Source organism: Hippocampus bargibanti, linkage group LG01 (assembly GCF_051943395.1).
Source record: "Hippocampus bargibanti isolate YZ-2025 linkage group LG01, ASM5194339v1, whole genome shotgun sequence".
Classification (NCBI taxonomy): Eukaryota; Metazoa; Chordata; class Actinopteri; order Syngnathiformes; family Syngnathidae; genus Hippocampus; species Hippocampus bargibanti.
The window spans coordinates 30731790-30751370 of record NC_142734.1 but is presented as its reverse complement, the minus strand read 5'-3'; the positions used below and the strand labels follow the sequence as shown (position 1 = coordinate 30751370).

The 19581-nt window shown below is 45.4% G+C and overlaps 1 protein-coding gene across 3 annotated transcripts in view; it reads left to right on the top strand.

Annotated features, from left to right (window-relative positions):
* Window positions 1–19581, top strand: part of cntn3a.1 (contactin 3a, tandem duplicate 1) — an 81534-nt gene that overhangs the window by 56471 nt on the left and 5482 nt on the right. For all 3 annotated transcript variants that reach the window (XM_089010219.1, XM_089010211.1, XM_089010202.1), the window contains exons 12-19: window positions 5034–5161; window positions 12729–12904; window positions 15107–15224; window positions 16237–16395; window positions 16499–16648; window positions 17211–17281; window positions 17592–17826; window positions 18806–18921. In XM_089010219.1, coding sequence (XP_088866345.1) covers window positions 5034–5161; window positions 12729–12904; window positions 15107–15224; window positions 16237–16395; window positions 16499–16648; window positions 17211–17281; window positions 17592–17826; window positions 18806–18921 — 1153 coding nt within the window. The remainder of the gene's footprint in view (window positions 1–5033; window positions 5162–12728; window positions 12905–15106; window positions 15225–16236; window positions 16396–16498; window positions 16649–17210; window positions 17282–17591; window positions 17827–18805; window positions 18922–19581) is intronic.

The window sequence follows — 19581 nt, the reverse complement described above, 5'->3', positions numbered from 1 at the left end:
CTATTCCTTACGGCTTTTCCCTTCAGGGACGCCACAGCGAATCAGTGTCCTCCATCTCGGGTTAGATGGAGGACACAGATTCACTTTTTAAAAGGTATCTCTATTTACAAAGTATTGCATATATTTTTGAAACGAAGGAAATGGTGAACATCAATGCATCGATCCACCCGTCTGCGCCACAGCTTATCCCGGGCAACCTCGAGGTGAAAATCGAGACAAATGTATGAACCATTTAGTTTTCAATTTACCCTGTTTATATTTTCTCGAATTGTAAAAACTGTAGCACAAATTGTAATTAATTCTTTTTTTCTTTTCCTTTCGGCTTTTCCCTTCAGGGGTTGCCACTGCGAATCAGTGTCCTCCATCTAACCCGGTTTTGTGCATCCTCTTCTCTCACACGACCTACCTTCATGTCCTCTTTGACAACATCCATAAGCCACCTCTTTGGCCTTCCTCTCGGTCTCCTGCCTGGCAGTTCAAGGCTCAGCATCATTCTTCCGATATAGTCACTCTCTCTCCTCTGGTCATGTCCAAAGCATCTGAATCTGGCCTTTCTGACTTTCTCTCCAAAGCATCTAACATGAGTTGTACCTCTGATACATTCATTCCTGATCCTATCCAAACTGGTCACTCCCAAAGAAAACCTCAACATCTTCATCTCTGCTACCTCCAGCTCTGCTTCCTGTCTTTTCGTTAGTGGCACTGTCTACAGTACAAACATGTTTACCGTTTTATACACCTTTCCTGGTTAACTTACTCTTTTAGTCAAAATATTTACTGCATGCTGGTTTTGTTGTTGTTGTTATTGTTGTTGCATCGTGAAGAGACAGGCTGATTTTTTTAGATTACACCCAATAGCTCACTTTAAGACCCACCAATAAAGATGAAAAGTGCCTATTTATTGTATCACACTCCTCAATCTTTGATGTGTCTCACAAATTCCCCCATTCCCATTAATTGCTCTCGCGCAATATTTGAAAGGAGGGAGAATGTGAAAGCTTTGCTGCGAGATAATGATGTCCATATCTTTATCCCGGATAATCCCTTTCAAGCTTGCTGAGGAGAAAACCTGACATACAAGTGTGACATCTCATATCCATAGCTCTTTGTTACTGTCCGTTACAAAAGAACCCCCCCCCCACCACCACCACCATGGGTTCACCTGTGAGATTAAATTTACTGTCCCTCAGGGAATGGGCTCTGTTTAAGTGGATAATGTATTTTAATATCCCTTGCCTGTCAGGCAATCGTGGTCATTCTGACTCAGTTTGGAGGGCTTCGGGCTGATCTTCAAGGGATCAAAGAGGCATGTTCGGCTTCTCCTTTTTTTTAAAGAGACTTGTGTTTGAAATATTGGGTTAACCCCATTATTGTGTCATGTTCGCTTTTGAGTAGAAAACGGCCGCTCGAGCCGTGTAATTAATTTCAAAGCTTCCTAAATGTTTTACGAAAATGGCTGTACAATCAGAGCTGAGAGGCCAACCCCCCCCCCCCCCCCCCCCCCCCCCCCCCCCTAAAAGGCGGCTGGGATTGATTTTGATTAAATCGGCTTGACCTGTCTCACTGAAGAAAGGACTCAGATTAAAAACCGACGTTGTCTGCCGCCATCGAACATGCCAGTGGCGCTCGAGTGTTGTTCAGCTCCCTGATAATTTATTTCCCCGTTTATGATGTTTATGCTCAAATCGGTGCTCAGAAGAATTCGTATCTTCGTAAGATCCCAGATAAAAACCAATTTCCTCCCAAAGAGCTAATTAAATAAATAATTCAAAAGCCGTGTGATTATTTGCCTGGGGGCAGTTCATCTCGAACAAGGTTATGAGATTGATGTCCGCCAAGGGTTTTTTGCTACTCTTGAGAGAACAGAGTTTAGGGTCCATTCACATCTTTTCTATTTCATTCTTACTTATATTCTCTGTTGATTAGTAATGTTATTATATTATACGAGGTTACATCATCATTCCCAGGGTGGTTTTAGCTTTCTCTGCAGTGTATTTTTTTTCAATGACTCCAACAAAATAGGTTTGCCATAACTCTCAATAGAACCATTGAAACCATTTTCAAGCAATGATTTTTCTCCCGTTGAATTATTTTACACTAACCAAACAAAACATACTCATGTTTTTTTCGGAGGCAATTTTCTGGGAAAAATAAGCACATTTTCTTTTTTTTCCAAAAGGTGTTTACACACACATTGTATTTAAGGCCACGTTGACACCAAAATGCTTTCAAAAGCTCTTTCCATGATAAAATTGGTGGTGGTTTCTTGAGATCATATTCAACAATGATACCCTAGATTTGTAGTCATTTGTCCCCTTCACCTGAGAGTTCTTTTCATTTGTACAGAACATTGCTCAGATTTATTTCGAATATCAAAACAGTACTCAGACGGTCATTCTGTCCTGCATGTTCAAATGATGTGATATTACTCTGTTTACATTTACGGAGCAACTGAAGTCGATGAGCTGCTCACCCCCCCTACCCCCCCTTCTCAATCGGTGGGGACATCCTGAACCGGTTGCCATCAAATCGCAGGGCACGCATGGACAAACAACCTGTCCCGATTTGCAAGGTTGTGGAGGTGCTGGTGGACTCCAAAAAAGCTGGAGGAAGGATCAGGGTCTTCTTCTTCTTCTTCTTCTTCTTCTTTTCCTTTCGGCTTTTCCCTTCAGGGGTCGCCACAGCGAATCAGTGTCCTCCATCTAAGCCGGTTTTGAGCATCCTTTTCTCTCACACCAGCTACCTTGATGTCCTCTTTGACAACATCCATAAACCTCCTCTTCGGTCTTCCTCTCGGTCTCCTGCCTGGCAGTTCAAGATTCAGCATCCTTCTCCCGATTTAATCGGTCTCTCTCCTCTGGACATGTCCAAACCATCTCAGTCCTGCCTCTCTGACTTTCTCTCCAAAGCCTTTAATATGAGTTGTCCCTCTAATGTAGTCATTCCTGATCCAATCCAACCTGGGGAGGAGGGATGAGGGTGTATTTGACAAATTGTATTAAATAAAGTCAGCAGAAACAAAATCTCAAATACCAAAGTCATTTGAACAAAAATGTCCATAGTGGCAAACAAAACCATGAGTAAAATACTAGATGAAACAAACCTAACAGGGTGAAACAAGCAATGACTCAACACTGAACGGTCGTGCTGGGAGTACCTTTAACTCCCACTGATTAAAATGACCAACACCTGTGCAGCTGCAGTCTGTATCTGGAAGTCCCACAGGATCTTTGCTCGGTCATTCTCTATCACCTTGGGAGGTGTTTCCCATTTTGACCTGGGTTTGGGTTTTCAGTCCATACTCCGCGCAGATATTTCGGTAGACTATGCCATCCGCCTGGTTATGGCGCCCCATGTAGGCTTTCTCTGCCAGCATCTTACACCCTTCAGTTATGTGTTGTTATTTTGTATCATCATTTTGTGCAATGCTGTTCAGGCAAATAAACATCCTACTTGTTCGATATTGTCACGTTGATTGACAGCCGGGGGCCACGCCTCCCCACTTCCACCACTTCCTTCTTCAGGACAGCAGGTACGAAAACGGGACGCTGTCAACTTCTATTTGTACTTTGTATTACCCTATCTTTGGTGCTCGGTCCGAGCCCCCCCCCCCCCCCCCCATCCTGTAATCCTTTCGGGATCGTTCCGTTTCTGCACCACCGTGTGTGAGTTTCTTTTCGCCATTGTGTTTTTTTTTTGTATTCTTTATTTTTTATCATTCCCCTGGTCCTCTTTTTGGGACCAGCACTTTGTGTTGTCTCTTAATAAATTATCCTGCACGGACCTTTGTCTGTGTCGCTTGAAAGGAAAAAAAAAGGTCTCGCGGTCGTAAGTACGGTTGGTCGTAACTCGCGGCGGTCGTAAATCGAATGTTACCTGTATATATATTTACAGCCATGCGAGTCTGTACAGTCACAAGCTTAATGTTTAAAACAAGCGACATAGTAGCGTGTTAAATCAAGTCATTGTGATTTACTCACGCGGGGCTGTCATTAGCCGCAGATGAAGTGACACACCTTTGAATTTGTGAGGACTTTCTGCGACATCAGACTGTTCTTCAACTCTTGGGAATGCAAGCATCCGCACAACATTGCGCAAGGGCTACCAAGCTGATTTTTCATCTGTCAAATCAGGTTATATTTCACTGCGGCAAGTACGTTGACGGCTAAAGCAACACAAGCACACTCTCTGCGTCAGATAAAATCTGCCAGCCTTGACTGATGACGGCAACAGTTGAAATGAGAATCTTTGTTGTTGTCGTGTGTCGAGACTCCCCCCTTTTTTTTTAGTGTCGCTCAGCCAAGCGGGTCGAATTTGGTCCTCCTGAGATTTTTTACTGACATTTACGAAGAATAATCAAATCAATTTCACTAACTGGTGAATGGCCGATCTTTATCGTTTGTCTCAGATGCAAATGCAAGAGCAACACATCAAACATAGTAATTGAGTGCATTTTACTGGGGAAATGTTTATACAGGTGACTAAACGATAAAGCTTATTTTTATGCGTAACGGTAGAGTGAGATATAATACAAGTATACAGTGTAACTGTTGGACTGCGACAAGTTTATTTTATGATTATCAAGCTGCAATGCGGGGTGTTTACAAATATTTGGCCTTGGTTTGTGTAAATATGACTCATAGAAAAAAATATACATATTAGAAATTTAAGTACGGGTATACGGTATGTTTAGATCTTGCCATAAAGTGCACTGTTCTTACCAAGTCAGTGCGGCAAAATCAAACTGTAACACCTTGTGCCGAGGTCCTGCTTATGTCACTCTGCAGCACAGGCACCCAATTAAAATACTCAGAGATAAACTCCAGGCTCAATTTTAAAATGCTGGAGGATAGAGGACTCGTTCGTTTCCACGGCATGACCGTGCACGTTACCGGGGTTAAATTTCACTGTCATTTCCTTCAACCAAAAGCGATGCTGTCAACGGTCTGAATGACAAATACCTCATAAGAGTGTCTGGATACTAAACGTGTACGTGTCTGTCTCTGTTTCTGTGTGCATATTATTTCCCACAGAGTTGCCGTGTTGGATAATGGAACCCTTCGGATATCTAATATTTCCCAAATGGATGCCGGACTGTACACATGCGTCGCCAGAAACCAGTTTGGTGTCGCTAGCAGCAGCGGCAGTCTTCTGGTGAAAGGTAAGAACTTTGTTTAGTTAGATTCATTTTTCTAATCTACTCAAGTATGATGGAAATTGGATGGATGGATGGGCAAGGTACATCACAATGAATGGTAAAAATACGTAAACAGTGTCGGACGACGCTTTTACATGCGTAGGTCACTAGTTTTCATCAGTTTGGAAGTTCCAGCAAATGAACGGATGACAGTCAACATCTATATGACAAATAGTTAGACCACAAATTTGAGTTGATCTGATAAAACTGAAGAGAAAACAAACAAAACATATTTTCTGTTAGATCTTTTTTTGGCTAGCAACAATGGTGACAATGTGTCACGGTCGACCTTTCAGTCGGATTCTGTGCATGAGTATTTTTGTTTCTTTGTCGATAAGCTAAGCTGCAGCTACAAATCGCAAATCTGTGACATATCATTAAAATGATCAAACAATGACTGTCACGTTCCGGCGGCGACAGTGGCAGCTGGCGAACAGGAACGTGTGGTATAGGCGGTGGATCGTAGAGCAGGACAGAGGCGTGGGTACCGGCAAAGGATTTATTAACATAAAGCGCGGGTCCAAAAATACGCGGACCCGGTAACAACTCGTGAAACAAACTCAAAATGACAACTGACAATGTTAGTGGGTGAGTGGCGGCAATCCACCCAACCACACTAACCAAAAATAAAGTGGCACACGAGGGTGCAAAACAACCTACGACGCGGTGCAAACAACCAACGCGTTCGTGGCTAAAATCATTCCTCGGGCGAAGCAAATAACGTACTGGTAACAAGTTCCACGTACTAGCTTGGCGTAAGGCGAAGTATCTTCCGACGCTGGGTGGATGCCAGCGTCGGGTTTAAATGTCCACAGTTAATGAGGAGGGAATTGACAGCAGCTGGCGAGCGGCGGGAACGGAGGCCCCGCCCCGCTGTCAACTGGCTCATGACAGTACCCCCCCCTCAACGGACGCCTCCTGGCGGCCCGCCTGGTTTCGACGGGTGAGCCTCGTGGAAGTCCCTCAGGAGCGACGGGTCCAGAATCCAGGTTCGCGGAACCCATTGACGGTCCTCCGGTCCGTAGCCCTCCCAGTCGACCAGGTACTGGATGCCCTTTCCCCTGCGGCGTGAATCCAGGATCTCCCGCACTGCGTATGCCGGTCCTCCGTCCACCATCCGCGGGGGGGGGGGTTGGGCAAGAGGGGGGGCCAAGGGGCTGGACTCCACCGGTTTGATGAGAGATACATGGAAAACCGGGTGGATCTTCATGGAGGCGGGCAGCCGAAGTCGGACCGCGACCGGGTTAATGATGGCCTCCACAGTGAAGGGGCCCGCGAAACGCGGACCCAATTTGGGGGTTGTCCCGGCCAGCCGTAGGTCCCTTGTGGACAACCAGACCTTCTGGCCCACCTGGTAGGCTGGCGCGGAACGGCGACGGCGATCCGCGACCCTCTGGTTCCGGACTGCCGTGCGTGATAGGGCTGCCCTGGTCTCCCTCCATACCCGATGGGCCCGCCGAAGATGGTGTTGTATCGACGGGACCTCCACCTCCCCTTCCTGTGTGGGAAAGAGCGGCGGCTGGTAGCCATAAGCCGACATAAACGGTGACCGACCTGTGGCTGAGGAGACCAGGGTGTTGTGGGCATATTCCACCCACGGGAGATGGATGGACCAGGCCGAGGGACGATGAAGGCATACGCAGCGCAGGGCCGCCTCCAGGTCCTGGTTCTTCCGCTCGGTCTGGCCGTTGGACTGTGGATGGTAACCGGAGGACAGGCTGGCCGACGCCCCCATGGACCTGCAGAAACGCTTCCAGACCCGGGATACGAACTGGGGCCCTCGGTCCGACACAATGTCAGTGGGGATCCCGTGGAGACGGACGACGTGTTTGACCAATAGTGTCGCCGTCTCAATGGCGGACGGCAACTTGGTCAACGGCACGAAGTGTGCCGACTTAGAAAACCGGTCCACTATCGTGAGAATGACCGTCTTACCACGGGATGGGGGGAGGCCGGTGATGAAATCCACTGATATGTGGGACCAAGGGCGCGGGGGGACAGGTAGGGGGCGGAGCAGTCCTGCCGGAGGCTGATGGGAGACCTTGCCACAGGCGCACTCCGGGCAGGCCTTAACAAAGTCCGCCACGTCGTCGCGGAGCCGCGGCCACCAGAATCGCTGGGAGACGAGGTGCTCGGTGCGGCTCACCCCTGGGTGACACGCCACCTTGGATGCGTGCCCCCACTGGAGCACCTCTGAGCGCAGCGACTGGGGAACGAACAGTCTGCCTGTGGGACACTTCTCGGGAGTCGGGGTACCTTTTAATGATTCCATGACCCTCCGTTCGACCTCCCACTGGAGCGCCCCCATGATCTGGCGGCCGGGCAGGATGGGTTCCGCAAGGTCTTCTTTGTCTGCTGGCTCGTGGATCCGCGAGAGGGCGTCGGGCTTGGTGTTCTTTGTTCCTGGACAGTAGGTTAGGGTGAAGGAGAAGCGTGTTAAGAACAGCGCCCACCGTGCCTGGCGTGCGTTCAGCCTCTTGGCGGCCCGGATGACCGCCAAGTTCTTATGGTCCGTAAGCACGGTGAACGGCTCCTTCGCCCCTTCGAGCCAGTGCCTCCACTCCTGAAGAGCCAATACGACGGCGAGCAGCTCCCTGTTGCCCACGTCGTAGTTGGCTTCGGCGGAGCTGAGGCGGCGGGAGAAGAAGGCGCAGGGGTGGAGCTGCTGGTCGACTGAGGAGCGTTGGGAGAGTACTGCCCCAACACCTGAGTCCGAGGCGTCTACCTCCACAATGAACGCGCCGTTGGGGTCTGGATGGCGGAGAACTGGGGGGTGAGAGAAAGCCTCTCTCAGCAGCCGGAACGCGGCGTCCGCTTCTCTCGTCCACCTGAACGGGGTCTTAGTGGAGGTGAGTTGGGTGAGGGGGAGGGCTTTCCGGCTGTAGTCCCGGATGAAGCGGCGGTAGAAGTTGGCGAACCCCAGGAAGCGTTGTAACTGCTTGCGAGAGGTAGGTGTGGGCCATTCTACTACCGCTTCGGTCTTGGCTGGGTCAGCCCGGATCTGCCCCCGCTCCACGATGAAGCCCAGGAAGGATAAGGAGGAGGTGTGGAATTCACATTTCTCGGCCTTGACGTATAGTCGATTCTGCAGCAGCCGCTGCAGAACTAGCCGGACGTGCTGGCGATGTGCCTCAAGGGACTCTGAAAAAATTAAAATGTCGTCCAAATACACAAAACAGAAAATATTCAGAAAATCCCTCAAGACATCATTAATGAGGTTCTGGAACACAGCGGGTGCATTGGTGAGACCAAACGGCATCACCAAGTACTCGAAGTGTCCCAGAGGTGTCTTAAATGCGGTCTTCCATTCATCCCCCTCTTTGACCCGAACAAGATGATAAGCGCTCCGGAGGTCCAGTCTAGTGAAGATGGTCGCGGCCTGGAGGGACGCGAAGGCGGAGTCGATCAGTGGGAGCGGGTATTTGTTCTTTATAGTTATTTCGTTGAGTCCCCGATAGTCCACGCACGGACGCAACGATTTATCCTTTTTTGTGATAAAAAAGAACCCCGCTCCCAGAGGTGACCGTGATGGCCGAATGAGCCCGGCCGCGAGCGAAGAGTCAATGTAGTCCCGGAGAGCCTGTTGTTCGGGTTGGGAAACGTTGTACAGACGAGAACTGGGAAACGGAGCGTTGGGCTGAATGTCAATGGCGCAATCATAGGGACGGTGCGGTGGTAACGACAGGGCGCGGTCCTTGCTGAACGCCTGTCGTAAGTCGTGGTAACAGGGCGGCACCCCCTCTAGGCTAATCTCCTCCCTAGGGTAGCTGTGAGATGGTGCCGGCCCACCCGCGGCCGACCGGAGGCAGTGAGCGTAGCAGAGGGGGCTCCACCCCTGAATGGTAGGTCCGTCCCACGAAATGGCCGGATTGTGGGTCCCCAGCCAAGGTAACCCGAGCACGATGGGAACCGAGCGTGAACGCATCACGAAAAACCGCCGGTTTTCCACGTGATTGCCCGAGAGTACGAGTCGAAGCGGCACGGTTTCTTGCGTAACCTCGGCGAGTAACCGACCGTCGAGATCGAGTATGCTCCGACTCGCCCCCAGCTGAACAACCCGACACCCCAACGCCGACACGACGCGCGGGTCTATAAAACAGCCGTCGGCCCCCGAGTCCACTAAGGCCCGAACGGACATTGTCCTGGTGGGACCGTGTATAACGGCATCCAGCTCCAGTCTCCGCGACGTGAACCCCCCCGCGGACCTTAAGGGAACCCGTTGCTTGTGTGGACGGGGTAACTTACAGTCACTGGGGGTCTTTCCGGGAAGCCCCCAACTGGGACAGTCCGGGGCTAGATGACCCAACTTGCCGCAGAGCTGGCATGCCGGGCCGGTGTTGCGTCGCTCCGGCGCCCGCTCAACGGCCCTTTCGACCCCCATCTCCATCGGCTCCACGGCCGCGTGCCCCCCACGCGGAAAGGTCCGGGCACCCCCTCGGGTCCCTGCTGGCGGCTCGAGTTTTGCCTGGGCAGCCCGCTCCCGGGCCCACAATGACAGTATAAAAGAAATACAAAAACTAATCTAGACCTCCTTGTGCTTCAGCCATTAGTCAGGCTTCCAATCACCAAAATCACACAATTGAGCCAAGGTGCCCATGTGCAATATGGCCCCTGAAATAAATTATATACGGTCCAGTTAGTTGATGGACAAAGGCTGCAAGCAAGCCACAGGCTAATTGCATTTATTTGCATTGATGTTTAATTAATTCTTTTTTTCTGGACAATGGCTTCTATTTTTAAGATCTTCTAAATAACACCCCTCTGCCGTAATAAGATCTCTGGGTCAATTTACAGAGCCGAGTTGACAACGGTGCTCTATTAGAGTGCCCTTTGGTGATTCCTCTGCGAATCTACTTTGAATTGCAAATATGTTTGCACAGAAGCCCAACTATTCCTTATCCCCTCCTCCATCTCCCAGTTCCTTTCTTGGAGAAATTGGCTTAACAAAAGCACCATCTATAAGAGTTTATATTTGAAGAATAGTATTATAAGCTTGTAATTTTGCATTTGTTTCCCTGCATTGAAACTCGATAGAACTCTGCCATGGAGGTTAAAGCATATTCACCTCAACATGGCGGTGATTTAGTACACGCTCACTTGGCCATTACTGGTTTCAGATGATCTGCGGGAAATTTAGATCGCTCTGTCGTCAATGTGTGACGGTTATTATAGTACGTCATTTTAAAAAAATACAATTAAATGACACTGATGTTTTGAATGTTAATTTCCTCTATTTTTAACTCGTTCGTTGCCATTCCCGAATTTGTTCTGGAATTAAAAAGTGTGACGATGAGCGCAATTCCCGAATGTGTTCGGGTTTTGGTTTTTATTACAGGGGGTACTGATAAAGCGCTGGTCAGATGTCTGCCAATATTTTCCCCTTCCATGAGGGGGCAGCATTTGCCTTTTGTCCATGTTAGCACTTTGATACTGCTTCAGCTGTTGTTAAAGCGCTATATAAATCAATATGGATGTATTGTATTGTATTGTATTGTATTGTATTGTATTGTATTTTGTACAGCCGCCCTCATTTCAAGTTCAGAAAACTCAAGATACATATGACTAGGGAATTAACTCATTTTTTCTGATGAAAGAAGACAGTCTAAGGTTTATAATGCTGCATTAAATGTTTATGTTGTCCTAAAACTCAATATTTTGTGGGTCCTGAAATTCGAGTGAAAAAGACAAAAACCTTGGCACTGGAGTGGACACATGTTTGCACATTATCTGGCAGTGAATGTGAATGAGTTCATAAATGTGTTTTTTTATGTCTTGAATTTACTTTTCTTCACTCATGAAAGGTTTGGTGAAGGTTTATTTGAACTGGTTGGGTTCGGAACCTCTAATAAAGTTGAGAACTTCTGGTCTCGATAGATGAATAGATAATTTCCCCATTGTGGGACGAATAAAGGTTTTCTGATTTTGATTCTGATTCTGATAGATCATTGTATGTGTTTAGCAGCACTCTCATTCTCCTGGATTAGGGCATTTGCATGCAAGACATGTCTCTGCTTACAAAATTTTCCAGTGAAGAAATGTATTCCGGAAACAATTCATTTTGTAGGTAGAGGTACCACTGTATGTGGAATACCATTTAAACCACAAAACCCACCTGTTCTCAGATCGTTGAGCAACTATGATGTCATATCCAGTCGACAGCAAATGGCAAAATGCTTGCCACAAATGGAGGAATGGACTATTTTTCCTCTTGGCATTCTGACTTTTTGATACAATCATTAATCAAGTGATGGTTGCCACAAACAAAGTAAATGTTACAATGTAGACTTTCTTTCTGTCTCCTGATCTCAATCCTGCTCCGATACACCCAAATTCTTGTGTATCTTGCTTCGCAGAGTATAAATTGTTCTTGCATCTAGTGTTCACCTCACGCTTTATGTCCCTCCCAAAACGAGAAATGAAACTGCTGACATAGCATTTAGGCTCTACTTGATCATTACGAGCATACTGAGGCATAACCACAAAATTTGCTGCAATTTCTATGCTAATTCCGATGCAAATATTAAAATCTAGTTGTTAAAATAAGCTATATGAGAGCTATAACAACAAAACTGTACCGAATGAGGATTATAGTGTGCAGAGCAATACTGTACGTGGCGAATGAGGAAGCCAATTTGTTCCCCCCCCCCCCGCAGTCATAACAAGAAACGAGCGTGACAGCTCTGCTATCAGCGGCAGAAAGTTTCTCTCGTTTTGCATCTAGTGCTGAAACTTTGCCCGGTCTCACCTAGAATGCACGGCCACGACCAGCCAGTTCTCCTTAGCTGCTACCAGAAAAACAACTCGCCTTGTTTTGACAGTGCTGAATATAGACCTTTACTCCCCCTGACATGCTGCATTGACTTCTCTGTCTATTAGATACTTATGACATGCATGTATAATTCACCGCTCACCGGACTCTCACTCTTCGCTCTATTATCGCCTAGTGCAGTTAGACGAGAAACCCATGTGAGATGGAATAAAGATTTTGCTGATGGAGAAAATAACAGAACTATGGCGCAAACACACAAAAAAAAAAACAAAGAAAGTGTTGACACAGACTTAAAAGAGCATACCTTAATTTATGCAACTCACATAAGAAGTACGATATTTGCTTCTCGGTAGACCAAATGGAATGTATTCAGAGTTGTCTCGATATCTGGGCCAGGAGGAAAACGGGAAAAAATGTGGCTTTTTTTTCCAATTACAGTTACAAGTAAATGTTTATGGAGAAGATGAGTACACATCTGACAGGGACAATTTATATTCGCGTTTAAAAATTCATGTAAAAGAAAGTGTGTGAATCTTCCATGGAGGGGGAAAAGGAACTTTTTTAGTGGTGGAACGGTGGTTAGCATGTCGGCCTCACAATGCAGAGTAGCAGGGTTTGATTCCGGCACTTACTGCCCGAAGAAAGCTGGGCAAGGCTCCAGTACAGTGGTTGGAGGGAAGAGTGAATGAATGGATGGATAGATGGATGGATGGATGGCTATTTGTTCTTGTATTTTTCTGAACCAGCGCTCCATGTTTCCAGAACCAACTGTGATTACAAGCCCAGCTGGTCATCTGGACGTGACGGTTGGGGAGAGCATCGTGCTGCCCTGCCAGGTGTATCATGACCCCTCGCTGGATCTCAAGTTCACGTGGTTTTTCAACGAGCAGCTCATCCACTTTGGCAGCGCTGGGGCTTATTTTGAAAGAGTTGGGGGGGTAAGTCTTGGTCCTTTGTGTCTCTGAAAATAACACAACAGCCACATATACAGTAAAGTCTCGTTATATCGATATTCAAGGGAGTCCGAAAAAATATCGATATAACCGGGACTATCGATATATCCGACCCTGTTTGCATGTAATTTTCTCTGTGCATGCATAGAAACAGTATCGATATAACCGGGACTATCGATATATCCGATATCGATATAACGAGACTTTACTGTACTTAACTGAAAACAAAATCACATTCATAAATGGTGAGCTCTCAAATGCAGACAAATGTCTTTTGACCGCATACTTAACTGTATCGATGAAAAGGTTTCTTCAGCTGTCATCTGTACTTTTTTCAAAGAAGTACAGATGACGGCTGAAGAAACCTTTTTATCGATGGACCACTCCTGCGCGACTGAGAGCTTACACAGAGATACTTAACTGTAGTTTAAAGTGACTCTTGAGAGAGCTGGTCGTCATTATAAAAAAATGGACTAATTCCATCTCTTATCAGTCTACAGATTAAATTATACCACACATCGGGGACCAATGTATCCATTGTTTGTTTCGTATCAACATACCGATAAGTGTTTAGGGCCCCGTGGGTTGCCTGTTGGGCTGGTAATAATGCTGCCTCCGTCGGCGAGTGCAACAAGCAGTTAATTCACGATGCAGCGTGCAGCCAAGCCTAACGCTTGATCATCTATTACAACGTTTGCTAAAATAAGCAGTTATGATGTGCTTTATCGTTCCATCTTGATTCATTGATTGATTTATCTATTTTTTTTGCTTCATTATTTTGGCCAGTGGAAGCCTCATAATCTGTGCTGCCCTACAGTTCATTTAAACCCTTGACCCCACTTGGATATTATTTTTCAGGATTTTGTATTAAACAGTGCTGCAAAATGGCTCCACTTGTAATGTGCGCTGCTGCTACATGGAAAATAGAAAATGCCGTGTATGATAATACTTGTGCAATGTCCCATATTATCCACGCTATATAGGGTGCTTTGGGAGTCAATGAATGGCCTGTACATGTTCACACCCGGCTGCAGATTCATGCAGATTATCATATTAGAGCTGGGAGTCATCATATCGGCTGTTTAGATCTTTTAGATTGGATTTCACTATATTATCAGTGTACCGTATTTTCCGGACTACAAAACACACCGGATTATAAAGCGCACCTTCAATGAAAAACATATTTTAAAACGTTTTCCATATATAAAGAGTATGGGATTATAACGCGCATGGTCACCTTGTGAAAATTTTGAAGCCTTTTAGGTGCGTCTTATCCTGCGGAAAATCCTGTATGTTGTGATGAACTGCAATATGTAGTAGCGCTGTTTTTCCTCTTTAATACTCAGCAATTGCCATTAGTGCTACCAAGCAGCAGAGCTGAAGCTGTTGAGGTTTTCTTTGGGAGTGACCAGGTTGGATAGGATCAAGAATGAGTATATCAGAGGGACAACTCATATTAAAGACTTTGGAGAAAAAATGAGAGAGGCCAGACTTAGATGGTTTGGATATGTCCAGAGGAGTGAGAGTGACTATATCGGGTTGAGCCTTCAACTGCCACACAGGAGACCGAGAGGAAGACCAAAGAAGAGGTTTATGGGTGTTGTCAAAGAGGACATAAAGGTAGGTCGTGTGAGAGAAGAGGATGCACAAAACCGCGTTAGATGGAGGACACTGATTCGCAGTGGCGACCCCTGAAGGGAAAAGCATAAAGGAAAAGAAGAAGTACCATTGGTACTACTGTTTTTAAAATTTGAGAAAATAGAAACAGGGTTTATTGAAGACGAAATGGTTCATAAGTTTGTCCCGACTCTCACCTCAAGGTCGCCCGGGATAAGCAGTAGCGAAGACAGGTGGATCGATGGATTGATGTTCATTATTTTTTTTCGATTCAAAAGTATATGCAACACTTTGGAAATAAAGATACTTTTTAAAAACAACCCTGAAGATTAGTGTTACTGAGCCGATGTATTATTATTATTTGTTTTTTTGGAAGTTCAACTGCATTTGTCATTGAACCACATTCGTGCAGGAAGAGAAGCTTGCGCATAAAAAAAAAATCTTGTTCAAAAATCTCAATTACTGGAAACCGATCACATGGTGTGCCTTTGAGGTTAAGCTGGCGATTTCACGACCGGAATAGCTCCCACATGAATAAAAAAAAGTAATTAACACGAAATGTTTTGACAGCGCTCCGCCGGGGACATAATGATCCGCAATATTCAGCTACGGCATGCTGGGAAATACACATGTGCGGTCCAGACCAAGGTGGACAGTGTGTCCATTGCCACTGATGTCGTGGTCAGAGGTAAGACAAGATGAATGTGGCAATATTGTTCCAAATTTAGAACCTTGCACAGTTTTGTACATGAAAGAGAAAACATTTGAACTTGTATATTTCGCGAAATACTGCAGCTCTATTTTTACATTTGAATTGTAATTAATGTTCGATTTTTATTTTTGCCCGCTTTGTTCAAACATGGCGATAAGTGTACAATTGATAAGAGGTCTGTAGAAATATAATTGCTTCTTAGAATAAAGATGAATGTAATTAACAAGGGCGAAAGGGGGAGCGCACTCTCTTTAGTATTTTCTGCCATCCAAGTTTCATTGTAAAAAAAATGTGCGTTTGATGCATATTCATGCTTAACTTACTCAGCATAGCCTGAATCGCACATTCCTGGGTTAGAACCGACTCATGTACCGGAAACCACTGACACGGAAAAAGACATGATGACACAATTATTTCTGTCATCATCCCTGCATGACTTTGGAAAAGTACTGCCGCCAGGGCCAGGGCCAGCTCATCCACAGTCCCCGATCTGTCTTTGTAATATCAAGATGTAAAAAAATATAAATACATCAATATAAAAATATAAATACATGATAGATACATAGAACAATTGAATAAATAGAACGACAGGCAGACAGACTTACAGACAGACAGACAGACAGGCAGGCAGGCAGGTACGCAGGTATGTAGGTCGATCAATGGATGGATGGATGGATAGATAGATAGATAGATACGTTAACTAATCAATTAATTAACAAAAATTCATCAAAAGGTGAAACATATGCAGCTTTTAGGTTGACATTTTCAATATGCTTGTACTGATATTTTATATTTATTTATGAACTTTTTGTCTTCCACGTTCTCCCTTTCATAATTTTTCTGTTGTAAATTGGGGATTTTTTTCATTGTGAGATTACAACCAAACCACACAATTAATAAAACCACACAATTTAATGCTTGTCAATAAATACACTCCACTTTCTCACATTGCCACTTTGGAAAATTAATTTTGCATCGTTTCATCTAGGTCCTCCGGGCCCCCCTGTGGACTGTCAAGTGAGTGAGATGACAGAGACGACAACACTTTTGACCTGGGGACCCGGGACGGACAACCACAGCCCCATTCTGAGCTATACCATCCAAGCCAGGTCGCCTTTCTCCCTCGGTTGGCAAGCCGTGACCACTGGTGGGTTGCTTCTATCCAAATGAATTTAAAAAAAACAAAAAACAGCTCAGGGTTGGGTCCTTCAGGGTTTTGATGGAAGGTAATTTGGTTTAATGACTCTTAGTTCCCGAGCTGCTTGGCGGAAAGCAGCTTTCAGCCACCGTCATCGACTTGAATCCTTGGGTGGAATACGAGTTCAGAGTATTAGCAACCAACATCATTGGAACAGGAGAGCCGAGCAAAGCCTCTCAAAAGGCCCGCACCAAGGACACGCGTACGTATCGCCATTTATTGATACACAATAAATTCCTCCTAACTGTAAGTTTATCCAGTGGCTCCGATTCAAATCTTTCTTGTGCCACTTGTTCATGCTACTGATCTAAAAGTTCGCCGCTGTTGATGTCGGGCACAATGTGGCGGCTTCACTCGCTGTTGTGAAGAGAAAAATGTTAAGTGATGATGGATGAATACATTGAAATGTCGCTCTGTGATTGTATGAATTTCACCAGTAGTACATTGACAACATTTATGGTTGAAATTCGAAAATGCATTGAAATATATCACTGGAATTCCACTTGTGAAAATATTACATCGAGTAGCGTTTATGTAGAATATCGTTTGCTTATTAACCCTCTCTGTTCATATACAGTAAAGTCTCGTTATATCGATATCGGATATATCGATAGTCCCGGTTATATCGATACTATTTCTATGCACGCACGGAGAAAATTACATGCAAACAGGGTCGGATATATCGATAGTCCCGGTTATATCGATATTTTTTCGGACTCCCTTGGATATCGATATAACGAGACTTTACTGTACTTTTATTTTAGTTCCCAGGGTAACTCCGGCGAGAGTAAATGGTGGTGGAGGGGAACGTTCCGAACTAGTCATCACTTGGGAGGTGAACCAGTTTTTTTTTTTCCTTCCAATGAGTGGACAACCTTGTGTTTTCCTCAAATACGTTTCTGCACATTCTGTCATTTCTTTTAAACATTTTCTTTTTTTCTCTGAGCTGCAACATAAAGATTAACGCTCAAGGCTTGTTGGAATAGTCCCATTTTTTTCCCTCTTGGGTATAAAGCTACTTATGCAGGATGATAAGTACTTGCAATTTCACCCTCAGCCGTATTCCTCTATATTTCATTTGGTATTAATAACTTGAAAGATCACGCTCTTGAGTCATCCCAGTGAGTCACCTTATCCTTCCCTAGCCTGTTCCAGAGGAGCTGCAGAGCGGCCCCGGTTTTGGCTACGTTGTGGCTTTCCGCCCACTAGGCACGCAAGGCTGGATGCAGGCTGCCGTCACATCTCCCGACTCTTCCAGATACGTCTTCAAGAATGAGAGCATCCCCCCTTATTCATCCTACCAAATCAAAGTCGGGGTTTACAACAACAACGGGGAAGGGCCTTTCAGTCCGGTGGCGACCGTCTACTCAGCGGAGGAAGGTGTGTTTTAAACACAGGGGGCGGGGGAGAGACCGACAGAGACAGAGAGAGAGAGAGAGAGATCTGGAACTGATATATTTCATTTCCATTCATTTCAATTGGAAACTACCTCAGTTTATGAACATTTAGAGTTACAAACGGTTCGTAAGTTACAAATAGAGTTACAGAAAGACACTGAAAGAGAGAGAAAAAGACAAAGAGAGAGACAGGGAGAGAGAAAAAGAGAGTGACAAAGGGAGAGAGAAAGAAAAAGAGACAAACAGATACAGAGAGACAGACAGATAGAGAAAGGCACAGAGAGAGTGAGGGAAAGACAGAGAGAGTCAGATAGAGAGAGGGAAGGACAGAGAGAGAGAAAGCAAAATAGAAAGAGAGACAGACAGGGGGAGATAGAGAGACAGACAGACAGATACAGAGAGATAGAGATTTACGCACGCACACACATACGGCGATGCAGGATATAGCATCAACCTAGCGGTGCGTAGTTTGTGACAGTGAGCCTCGCTTCAGAGAACATAAAACAGCTGCGGCTTCCACAAAATAGGCACACGCGCCAAATGTTCTCTGATGTCGCCGTTGCTTCTGTACTCTTGTTCTCTCTCTTTTTGTTGATAAACATATTTGAAACTATCCACTTTCTATTTACTGTGTTTTAGGCCTATGCGATCACGACAAAATATTCATATCAATTTGGCCATATGATAACATTACGTTGTCGTCCCGTAGCGTATATCCTCTTCACAATCACATGCTCAGTTGAAATAAATATCAATTGCTTGCTAAATCAGGCAAGTGAAGCACTACACGGTACGTCACAAACACTCTCATATACAGTAATTAGTAACAGTAACCCCCCCACCCAGCCGCCTCCCTACACCCTTTATTAAAACAGCCTTTTTTGAAAGCAATAATTTTTGGGTGACTTTTTAAATTGATATGAAGCAAGTAGATGTTAGGAATGGCCTTGTGTACATTTCAGAGCCCAGCCGAGCACCGGGGAGGCTGAGGGCTAAGAGCATCTCCGCATCTGCAGTGGAGGTCACCTGGAAGCCTCTCGCCTGGAGCAACAACCGCAGACGAATCTTGGGCTATGAGGTCAAACCTGCACATGCCCACACAATCGCAATTGTATCACCCACCAAAAAATGTACATGTTGTAGCTTTTTCTTTTTAAGTTGAGACCCATTTGACAATCATAATTTATGCATTCATATATAAATGAGGACAACATCCTTTACTTTGTCCGGGTACACTCAATCGGTATACTTTATCCCATGTCTAAAGTCCGGCCCCGGGGCCAAATGTGGCCCGTAGTAAATTTTCATCCGGCCCGCAGCCTCCGTCATAAAATCTATAATGTCTGGCCCGCACGTAGAATGAATACATTGGGCAGTAGCGCTGTTACCTGCGTGTGCTCAGTGCTTCCTCCTAGAGGCTCAAGTACGAACAGCAAATTAGTGTAGGAGTCATTGACTGAATGAGCCCCCCTAATTTTCTAAAATGGCAATTTTATATATTTTTTAAATGTTCTAAAATGGTGACAATCAATAAAAGAACAATAACGTCTGTTTAACTGTTACCAAAAAGAGTTTATTGAAGTATTAAAAAAGTGAAGTTACCTCATTCACTGCTATCCCTGAATTTATTCAGGAATTGAAAATATGACGTGGAGCACCATTCCCAAATGTGTTCCAGTTTTGGTTTTTCTTGCAGGGGGTGGGGGGCACTAAAGTGCTGGTCAGACCTCTGGCAATG